Genomic DNA, 12046 nt, shown 5'->3' with positions numbered 1-12046 from the left:
GAATTACTTCTAGCATTTCACTTAGTTTGATATTTGCTATAGATTTTTCACAGCAAATGTTTATCTGGTTAAGGTAATTCTCTCCTATTCCTAGTTTGCTAAATGTCCTTTATTCCCCCCATGACTGACAAATTTTATGAATGCTTTTTCTGCCCCTATTGAAGTGATCATAAGTCTTTTTCCTTCGATCTCTTAATGTATAATGGCATTAGTGTATTTTCTAATTTGAACCAATTTTACATTCCTTAGTTAAGCCCAAATCAGTCCTAACGTTACAGTTTTATATAATGCTGGATTTGGTTTGTCAATACTTTGTCAAAGTTACTTCCCTCTGGTGCATGTTGTGGACCTTTCTCGTATTGCCCATATCAAGTTTCAGTATTAAGCTTATGCTAACTTCCTAAAATGAGTTGGTAGAAGGTGTTCCCCCTTTTTTTGTGCTCCCTGGAAGAGACCGAGGAAGGCGTGAGTGATTTATTTCTTGAATGTGTGGCAGAACTCCCCAGTAAATCTGTTGGGACCAGATTTCTCTTTGGGTCAGAAGCGCTAAGGTCATGGAATTTATTCTTCCTTTTGAAGTCTCGGTTCATCTAAGTCCAGACTCACGCGCATGGTCATTAGCGACCACAGGTCTTTATAATAATATTTGGTGAGGAAAAACTGAAAGACTAAGGATAGCTTTTCCTGAAGGGGTCACTAAATTATACTACAAATATTACCAAAGCATCATTAGTTAATCTGATAAAATGCTAAAACAGCTCTGATTTTACTTTTATGAGGTTTCATGTTCAAGATATTCAGGAATTTTGCTTCCAAATGTGAATGCTTTTCACTTATTTCTCTTCTAAGATCAAAGTTTATTCCTCCTCCTCCACAAATAAATTTTAATAATAAAAAAATTCTTCTTACCCAAGTCATCCGGGCTCTATCTTTTGTGTTGTAGCGACACTCAGTAATTAGATGATCTCCCTAAAACATAAAAGTAGAAGCTTTCAGATTGGAGTTTCATGTTGTTCTATTTATCTAATACATTTGTAGACCAACAGTTTAATTTTCTATATGAATGCATGCATTAAGTACTTTGATTCATAAGACCTTTGATATATTAAGTTCTAGGTTTGCTCGTATAATAAGCAAACAAAGAAACAAATAAGACTCTCTTTGTTCAAGCCAGACTCCACCATGTTCTAGCTGCATGACCTAGGTAAGGAAATGACTCAACTGGGCACAATTTGTTCATCTAAAAAATAATGATAAAAATAGCACTTATCTTGCACAGCTGTTGGGAGATTACATGACAGATCACACATTTAGCTCTTAGTACAGATAAAACACTTCATAAAATTTAGCCACAGATACTAGTTACTGTGATTATCTCCTCATTTACATTATTTTCTTTAAAGGTCCTTAGGTATTCATTTTCTTAAAACAGATTTATGAGGCAAATTACTAGTAATTTATTTTTCCCGTACTTTCCAACCTTTTGAACAGTTCTGCACATAATGAATATACTTTTTTATGGCTCCCCAGTCAGGTGAGTGGACAGGCTATTCATCAGAGGGAGTGAGCTCTGGGTAATGGCCCCCAGATTTGTCCTCCCTGCCTAGATATTCAGAGAGCCCAGAGATCAGTATCTCAACATATTTACACTCTACTTATGGCACACCAGTTATGTGTCACAAGGAGTTCTGAGATAACCCAAGAGAGTCCCAAGACAACACAACACCATAAAATGGAGGGTAGTCCTTAAGAATCTTGAGATCACTGTTTCTCAAATTTCCTCTTCCTACTCTCAGGGTGGATCAGGGAATTTCTGCATGTAGAAAAGATATTGCTATTACCCTCACTTCATAACTAGTATAAGTGTCTGACGTTTAAGAAGAGAATAAGGGTAGGAATTTATATAACTATTGAGCTTGATGGCCATTAAACAAAAAATTTGACAAAATGAAGCATCATAAAATTTTTTAAATTCTTCATTATTATAAAACACTAAATTCTCTTCTGTGTCGTTCCACTAGAACCCCAAGTACTGTTGCAAGCTGGTTTACACACAACAGAATAATTAGCTATGTCCAAATATCTTTGTCAAATGAAAGAATTACCTTATATTCATTTTTACTGAAATGAAACTTCCAAAAACTATCTTACGGTGAAAGCAGACTTCTGATCTTACCGCTACCTGAACTGCGAGACAAAGGACCGTTAACCGGGGAGTCGAGTAAAAAAAAAAAAGATGCTTACAGCACAAAACCCAAGTTTTTATTTGCTTTGTAAATCAACAACTTGAGTTGCCCCTGGGAATAGTAAGGAAAATGAGTTTCAGTTTGGGAAAACAGAGCAAACACATTCCATGTGGCTTGTGCGACAGCCACGTGGGTGGCTTTGAGGATGTGGATGAGCGAGCTATTTCACCAGTAGAAACCCGGCTAATTCTCAGCAGACCTACGTCTCAGGACTTTGATGACATTCAGTGAAAAAGAACAAAACAATCATACTGGTAAGATTGTTCGTTCTTCCTTTAGGTACTGAAACTCCTGGAAATTGAAGTCAAAATCATCATCATAAGCGAGTAATCTCATTTCTTCCCCTTTGCGAAAATGACGCAGCCTGATGCCTCTGCCTGCCAGGTGAGCGTGGAGCAGAACAGCAAACACGTGGATGCCACTTGGCTTTTCAACTTCCAAAGCCTACAGGGGACACAGGGGAGGCCTGATTAGCCCAAAGAAGCTCAGACAGTTCACCTTAAAACAGACTTGTAGAGACAACTGAGAAGAAACGCTTACACAATTTGAGTGAATGCATGAGCTGCCAGACATTTTGAATTTGGATTTTTCCTGACTTATACCTAGCAGTGTTATCTTTGTGAAGCAATACTGGCTGGGAGAAAAGAAAAGGAACTAATGCTTGCTGAGGACCAACTGGACCACTTCTAAATATTATCTTTATTCTTTCTTCTTTTAGTAGGTAAGAAAGCAGTCAAAGCTCCTGGCAGAAAGATTCCAGTATGTCGGTAGCTTGCACATTGAAACTCTTAAAAGGAGAATCTACTCCCACTTTTCCAGATAAGAAAACTGAACTGGGAGAGTGAAATTAAATGAAATGCTCATGGTCCTACAGCTAGTGGTTGATGTCATGGCAATTTAATTCATGGTCTAAATGGCTTAAATAACTCAGAAGAGCACAATCTTTCCACTCCACCAGTCTGCCATACTGTCTACAACCACAATATCCTATAATTCATAAGGAATACTAACCATGTCGAAATACTTTAATTCAAGAAAAAAGAACTATAAGTGGAAGCAGCCTTTCTGAAATACTTATATATGGTTTTCTCTTATCCAATATGTATTTTTATATTAGTTATTCTTGCTCTTTGGTTAAAGAAGGGAAGGCAACTATAAATCAGAGAAAATGAGAAAAAAATGAAAATGAATCATGGGAAAAACAAATATGGATAAAAGATAAAGTTGAGAAAGGAAAACGGGACTACACAAACAAAGGTCAAAATTGTAAAAGAGAAAGTGAAGTATCCACTATGAAACAATCAAAGGAGGGGAAAGGAAGGAAAACACCCTGAAAATTATTCCTGTCTTTAAGAATTCTACACCTGTAGTCTTCAAGATTTAAAAAAGCAATAAAGGTCTTGCTAAAATTGTAAATAATTGTTTTACAGCATGACAACAAGAAAAAGATTAATAATAAACTAACTTGGAATTTTCCAAACATAGTTTCTAAGAGCATAGATTAATCTGGAAACAGCAGCTCATAAACTCAGACACAGCATACCTCTTCCAGGCATTCCAGGGTGCAGTGACCCTCAGAGCGGAAATCAGGCAGGCCTGGAGGGATTGTGTGGAAGAGGCTTACCCAGAGGCCAGCCTCAATCACCCCAGCGTCGTATTTCCTTATATCTGTCGTGTGAAATAACCTCAATCCAGAATTATCTAATAAGCCTGGAACGAGCATTTAAACAAGAATAATTAAAAGTGAGTTTAAGTTCTTAAAAAAGAAAAAGTTTTCCAGATTCAGCTGAAATGGGTTCATTGGCTTTTCTTAAAAATCTCTCAAGGGAAAGGAGTACAAGCAAAGATTAATGGATGGCAACATTCAGCTTCACAAAGAGGTATTAAAAGACGAGTCGCCATATGGTCTGCAACCATTCTTGACTTACACAGCATACCATAGGAGACACATTTGTGTTGACCAGCTGATATATTCCACAATTACCTAACATGAAGACAGAACGAAAATTCTAAAGTCATTCATTAGAATATAGAGTAACTCAACAGGAGTTTCATTTTATACTGTTTTGAGGTGAAGTTCAGGAACATTTACATAGAGGTGAAAACCCCTTGGTCTAGAAACCACCTGGTGATGAAGAAAAGTACTAATGGTTAACTTTCTTTATAGTTTATTACCAGCCTTTTAATAATTCATCAGTCATTCGATCAACAAACAGTTATTAAGAATCTATCATGTGAACAGCACAACAACAGGCACAGTGGGGAGGAAAGATGAATAAGACACATCTCTTCCTGTGACATAAGTTATCATAAGGACGGACGGTATGAGCCCCAACAATTATAAATCCGTTCCACTATAAAATTAATTGCTTCTTCTCTGCAGTGGTGACTTACCTACCTGTGACTACTGAACTGACCTTTGGATCAATTAACATATATATAATTTTGTATTAATTGTTGTGATTATTTTATTGTTTCTCTTTTCCCCTATACTATAATGTCCATGAGGGTGAGGACATTATGTTGTTAAACACAGATCCAGCACATCACTGGTGCTCAGTATTTGCTGAAAAATTGCACGAATCAGTGTAAAATAATAACTTTAAGTTTCTTCTGTTGATAATTTCCTATTAAATCCTTCAATTTTTTGGCTTTGGAATATTACATAGTAAATTCAGGTGTAAATGCCTCTCTTCATTTCAACATCATATTACACAGTGTCACTGCATAAATATTTTTGAGTATATTTATGGTTTGCCTATCACACAACAAAATGCTTAATATTTTCTAGTGTGATGTATGATAGTTTTTTATATATGCTTTTAGAAAGAAAATATTTTATCATATCATAAAGGGGAAAGTCTATTATTCTACTTCCTGGTAAGTAATATGCAAATTGCTTTTTAAAATTAGTGATCACATGCGCCCATTTGCCTGGTTCATCGCTGGTTAATGACTGTTGTCCCAGTGTAACTATTAATAGTGCCCTTTTTCATTCTAATAAAAGTATCTTAATTGGATGACAAATGTATAGGTTAATTCTTTCTACCACTGGATGCTATTTTAAGTCTGTTTAACTCTGTTAAAATAAAAAGTTACAAAACTTTTAAAATCATAGGTAGAATGTATAAAGAATACACTCACCTTCCTTATATGTTGGATTGTCATAATGGACTTCCAGGAGCACATAATGAGGGTCTAATGGAGTACCGAGGGATAATCCAACATGAGGTGGATAGGAAAAACCCTAAACAAGCAAAATTCCATGACATACTGTCCTGTGAATGTCCCCCAGAGCTCTGTTCCACCCAAAAGCCAGCCATTCTCAACGATATTTCAATATTTTTCAACTCCATTAATCTACAGTTGATCAAATAAAATGGCTTAAGGAAAGAATTACTTCCTATGGAAAGAAAAATAAACCACCCTCATATCAAAAATACTACATAGGGCCTCCCTGGTGGTGCAGTGGTTAAGAATCCACCTGCTAATGCAGTGGACACGGGTTCGAGCCCTGGTCCGGGAAGATCCCACATGCCACGGAGCAACTAAGCCCGTGCACCACAACTACTAAGCCTGTGCTCTAGAGCCCATGAGCCACAACTACTGATCCCACGTGCCACAACTAATGAAGCCCGGGCACTTAGAGCCCATGCTCCGCGACAAGAGAAGCCACCACAATGAGAAAGCCCGTGCACCGCAATGAAGAGTAGCCCCCTGCTCGCAGCAACCAGAGAAAGCCCACGCACAGCGATGAAGACCCAACGCAGCCTAAAATAAATAAATACATTAAAAAAAAAGTATATAGAGTTTTACATGTAAGTGTTAGGCTCGTAGGGGGAAAAATGATCAATTAACTTCGTTACACCTCAGTAATCATTGGCCCACCTCTCCACCAATGGCCCACGCAAAAATGACAGTCTCGCACGTGAGGAAGGCATCGGGCATGTTAGGGTGGTAGCACTCGTGGCCGTGGTCCAGGACGCTGTCGCTGAAGTTGCTGCTGCACTGATAGAGCAGGATGTGATGGACCAGACTCTCGTGGCCTCTCTGTATCACGGGCTTAACCTAAGCAAGCACAGGTGAATGCAATGAATAAAAACACCCTACAACACCCTACGATAAGCATGAAATGAGCATAAATGATCATTAGTTTTTCAAAGAATAGTTTTCTCATCTATGTAATGGTTATGTGGCTGAAGCATAATTTGTTCTGGAGACGATGACAGTGATGATGATGATGGTGCTGACAGTGATGGCAGTGGCAAAGACAATGGCAACAGCAAAGATGCGATAACCATTTACTCCTCCGAGAATCCTAGGACTTTACTAATCTGTTGTTTGCCTTTTTAACTCACTGTTGTTTCCCTTAACCTTCTGCATAGCAGCTGTTTCAAAACTTGCTTGCTCTCTTCCAGGTTTTACTTTGCCCTGGCACTCTCTGTCTCTCTCTGTCTCTCTCTCCATCTCTCTGTCTCTGTCTCTCTGTCTCTTTTTCACATAGAAAAAAAAAAATCACACAGGCATAAACGTCTTCAGTCTCCCTCTCTACCACCTCAAAATGTTATCTTTACCCAACCCTACTGGCAGTAATAGATCATGTATCACCTATCTATCTATCTTTCTATCATCTATCACCTATCTATATGGTACAGAGCATAGTGCTAGGCACAAAGGAGGGCTCAATAAAGGATATTTTTATTTTAGTGATTAAAATCAAATTCTAACAAGAATTTTACCATTAGAACTTAGGAGAGAAAAAGTCACTGTAGCGATGCACTCCTGTGACACTGCTCAGATTAGAAGAAGAAAACTGGTGAAAATAGAATGAGTGGTAAAGTTGGTCCTGAAAGCGTGATTTAGGTGACTATGCTCCTTCCATTGTCCCTTCTGTTAAGTCCCTTCAGAACATTGTCCAGGAACCCAGAATGAGCTAAAAGCACATCCTAACAACCCAAAGAGCCTTATATCCAGAGGAAGTGGACGAGCCCTGTACTTAGCTTAGCTGGGCTATAGGTGTTGCCATTAGTTACAGGGTTCTTTGAACCTTCTGTTCATCCGCCAAAGAAGGCCTGGTGTGTTCCTAAATTTCCAAGAGTTTAGCTGTCTTAGAGCTCATCCACATTTGTGCTTTTAGCCCTAACTACTCAAATGCAAAAAATTCATTTTAAACTCCTTGCTTTAGACAGTCATAAAGGTGAAGTGTTTTCAGCTACTTTCTCCTAAGTCTCTCCATTTTGATTTTCTAGTTTTCTTTATATATATGTGTTTACATATATATATGTTTTTATATATATGTTTATACATGTTTATATATATGTATATATATTTATATATATATGTTTATATATATATATGAAAATCTCAGCAGCCAAAGAGAGAAGCAGTAGTCAGTGAGTAGAGATCTGAATGGGCAGTCAGAGGTTCAAGTTTTTAAATCCAGCTTTTCCTTTGTGTTGCAGAGTCCTGCCACACCTAACCCACACGTACATTTTTAACATCACATTCACGGAAAATGACGCTGCACATGGCTGGGTTTGCACTCGCCTCATCTCTAGAGGATCGTGTGCCCTGAAGACAGAAACTATTTTCTATTTTGCCTGAAAATGACAGCTATTGTTCAAGCATGATTGTGTAATATATAACAAGTACACAGAAGGACAGCCCAGGATTTCTACGAGATGGTAGCTTGCACATTTAGTTTGAGCTTTTTTGCGAGTACTTATTTGGGCACCTCAGTACTCCAGGGGGACCGGAAACTGATAATATGGCCATAGTAAAATATTTTTGCTGTGTGCCTTCTAAGTTCAGGCAGAACCTGTAGGCTGTACTGAGCTCTACAAGGTAGGTCCTGGATAGGAGCCCTTAGGGCAAATGAGGGCTGGCTGATGCCAAGGCAGCTACATAAACTAGAGGCCTTCATAATGGCACAGCAAGAGGGCGCTAAGAGAGGGTGGGGGCAGAGTATGTGAGGCTGGGTGGTGCCTGTCTTAGAGGAGCTTCAAATAAACTTCTTAAAAAAAAAAATTCTTTAAGAACAAGTGCCTTTGTATGTACAAAGGAAGTGCTGAAGCCAACACCAAGTTGCCAAGCTAACGATGCATTCTAGGAACAATAATAGTAACATCTGTCTTTTATTTAGCACCTACTAACTACCAGCCACTATTGAGTCATTTCACATATTTCATTTACTATTTATAACAAATCTACAAGGTAAATGTTATTGTCTCCATTTTACAGACGAGAAAACTAAGACTCAGAGGTTTAGGCAGCAAGTTCAAAGTACCATGGCTAGGAAGTGGTGGATGGGGATTTGAAACTAGGCTGGTCTGACCCCAAGGTCAGTACTCTTCTGCTGCAACACGCTGTTGAAGGAAGATACGTTGGAGATGCACCAATGACCTTGGCGGTTGCTCCCAGTGAGCGGGCGGATGAAGGGTTTCACATAAGGGAAGTTGCCGACAGCTGTCAGGCAGATGTCAATGCCAGGAGGTGCTTTCAGAGCCACTATGAAAATCCCCATGCAGTACTGCCATCAGGGAAGCAGTGCCAGACTGGGAGGGAGCGTCATGCCTGGGGAGTCTCCTGCCCTCCTTGCCACCCAGTCCAAGTACCCTTAGCCTCTAGGGAGAGGAGACAGACTGTGACCTTTAACTGTGCTCTCTCCTAAGGAGAGCAAATAACAAGGTCTCTCCTCAAAACTCAGTGAAGGCTTTAGGGAGAATTAAATTGCAATCCAAGCCCCAAATGGATAGTACAGCCTAGAAAATGAGGATTTCCTAAGAAAAATACACTCATAAAACAAGAAGGAAACTTACTGCAGGCAAACCTAGGTACTGATCATAAGAAAATATAGGAAGCCTTGGAAGAAGTGAAGCCCTTGGAAAAACAGAATTTTTTTTCTACTGTGAGACGAAAGAGACAAAGAAAGAGAAGAAGCCTGAGAATGATACGTAAGGATAACTACTGAATGAAGAGGCCATAGACGTGGGAGGAAAAATACGAGTTATGAAACTCCTGAAAAGAGGAGAATTTCTTGATAGAGAATTTTAAGTTGACTATGGGGGATAATTAAGTGAGACACCAAGAATATCCCCATGGATGCGAATAACCCGACAGTGCAGGGTCCAAGTTCCAGGGAATGTGAGCTCCTTGATGAGAGCGGGACGGGGCCATTGGCTTATGGTGCCCAGCACAGGAATTTCCCACAAAGCTTCCTGTCACGCTTAAGAGCCTAGTGACGCCAGTGCATGGCTACCAATCACCAAATGACGGCTGCACGTTATCTTCTGCTGCCGCAACCAGTTCCACAAACATCTGAAGCAGTCATAGCACTCGAGTTTTATCCCCTGCTGTGATATCCTTCTCTTCTCCCAAGTAAGGCTGAGGCAGAGACCAGCGAGTACATCTGAGGAAGGAGAGTGAGGTGCACAAGGGGTCCATGACTCACACTGCTTGTTGGCTGAATGCAAGCACTCGACACTACTCTTTCTTGTGCTCTTGGTAACAGTCCACAGGAAAGAATTTTCCTTTTGCATCACTGCCTTGTTTGAAACAACGGTGGAGTGCTATACTTTTGTATTTAAATACTTCCGAGACAAAGAAGGCTGTAAGGCTTATTTGTCTATCAGTGCTGTAAGGGGCAGCACTTACAAAGGACTTCCTGTTTTGATTACTACTTCAGAGGTGTCACATCATTATCACAATCAAAATGGGAATGCCAAAAGTGGCCTCTATCCAGAAAAGTATTACAATGATAGAAATTGTCACAGAAGGTCATGGCAAGATAAAGTACACAAATATAAATAAACTGGCATTCCTGAGACTGTAATGAACATTTAATTGAATTTTGCTTTTAGTTGGCTATATGCCTGCAGAAGACATAAATAAAAAGAAATCTTTTTTAAAAGTGCCTGTGGAAGTGGGTGGCAATGACACCCACCTCATGACGTATTAAACTGTGTGACTGATCACTGTGTTCTTGCCCATAGCTGGAATTTACAGACCTAGAGCAGATGGAAGGCCGGTGCGCCCACCTTCGTATGCAACAGAAGCCAGGGAAGGACGGCCTGGCAGCCGCGGGTTATATGTTAGCATGGGTGCAAACTAAAACACAGCCGGAGAGCAAAAACGCAGATGAAAAAGAGAGGGAAGTCTTCAACCTGAAGGATTTTAGCAGGTAAAACAACCCCTTCAGTTAGTTCAAGAAACTGGAACTTTGGGATACTCTTGAGAGGACTTAGCAGTAAAAAAGAGAAGAAGAAGAAGAAGAAATAAAAGCTGCTAAGCATAGGCAAGACAAAGATGAAAATTAACATTGATGGTAAAATGACCTAGACATTGAAAAGCCCCAGATATTTATACTGTTTCTCATGACCCCATCTTTTCTTGACCTCTTTAGTCAGGTCAAAGCAAAGTCCCTGCAACACCCAGACTACTTAATAACTACTTATTGAATGGAAATGAAGTGACTACTCCCTTTTTCACGAAGCCAACATTAAGGAGGCTGAGTCATCAAATGCAATGCCTCCTAACTTCCTGACCATCTCAACTCCAGTGACTTATGCTGCATCCCACTTCCCTCACCATCTCCCAGAGATGCAGTCGATCAACAAGTCCAGTGAGTGCTACCTTTAAAAGGTAACCTGATGCCAAGGAGAAACAAAGCCTGTGCGCCACAACTACCGAGCCTGCGCTGTAGAGCCCGCGAGCCACAACTACTGAGCCCACGTGCCACAACTACTGGAGCCCCCATGCCACAACTTCTGAAGCCCACGTGCCTAGAGCCCGTGCTCCGCAACGAGAGAAACCACTGCAATGAGAAGCCCACACACCACAACGAAGAGTAGCCCCTGCTCGCCACAACTAGAGAGAGCCCGCGCACAGCAACGAAGACCCAACACAGCCAAAATAAATAAATAAAATATATTTATTTAAAAAAAAAGGTAGCCTGAATGTAACCATGTTTTCTCAACTTTCAAATATCAATTACCTTAGTACTAACACTTACAGAAAGAAACCTATTTTTTGCTTAATTCCCCTACACTGGGTTGAGCAATGTTCCTCCAAAATTCATGTCCACCTGGAACCTCAGAATGTAACCTTGTTTGGAAATAGGGTCTTTGCAGATGTAATTAGTTAAGATGAGTTTCCACTGGCTTAGGATGGGTCCTAAATCAAATGACTAGTGTCTTAATAGAAGAGAGAGGAGAAGGAGATTCAGACTCACACACACACACACACACACACACACACACACACACACACGGAGATGGCCACGTGAAGACAGAGGCAGAGACTGAAGTCAAGTTGCCACAAGCCAAGTAACCCCAGAAGGCAGCAGAAGCTGGAAGGGCCAAGGAAGGTTTCTCCCTTAGAGCCTTCTGAGAAAGCATGGCCCGGTCAACACCTTGATTTTGGACTTCCGGCTGCCAGAGCTCTGAGAGAATCAATTTCTGCTGTTTCAAGTTACCCAGCTTGTGGTCATTTATTATGGAAGCTCTAGGAATCTAATACAGCCCCCAATCTCAATTTTTTAAAATAAAAAACTAACAATTCTCAGATTTTTACACCTGTACCCAGGCCATGGTTGTCTCTGCATTTGTTTGTGATGTGAACTTATCACAAATATACATTGTTTCCTCTTATTTGAATAGATCTGTAGATTAGTTAATAATATTGTATCAAGGGTAATTTCCTGGTTTTGATAGTCAAACTAAGTAAATGTAAGATGCTAGCATTTAGGGAACTCTACTATTTTTACAACTCTTTTTGTAAGTCTGATATTATTTCAAAATAAA

General features: G+C 39.8%; 1 protein-coding gene across 1 annotated transcript in view; it reads right to left on the bottom strand.

The window, feature by feature from the left end:
• MOXD1 (monooxygenase DBH like 1) overlaps positions 1–12046 on the bottom strand; it is a 79717-nt gene that overhangs the window by 14478 nt on the left and 53193 nt on the right. The window contains exons 5-9 of the mRNA XM_065888970.1: positions 6135–6314; positions 5391–5493; positions 3790–3956; positions 2499–2690; positions 910–969 (exon numbers count right to left, since the gene is read on the bottom strand). Of these exons, the coding sequence (XP_065745042.1) occupies positions 910–969; positions 2499–2690; positions 3790–3956; positions 5391–5493; positions 6135–6314 (702 nt within the window). The remainder of the gene's footprint in view (positions 1–909; positions 970–2498; positions 2691–3789; positions 3957–5390; positions 5494–6134; positions 6315–12046) is intronic.

Source organism: Phocoena phocoena, chromosome 12 (genome assembly GCF_963924675.1).
Source record: "Phocoena phocoena chromosome 12, mPhoPho1.1, whole genome shotgun sequence".
Lineage (NCBI taxonomy): Eukaryota > Metazoa > Chordata > Mammalia > Artiodactyla > Phocoenidae > Phocoena > Phocoena phocoena.
This window is presented reverse-complemented; position numbering and strand designations above follow the sequence as displayed.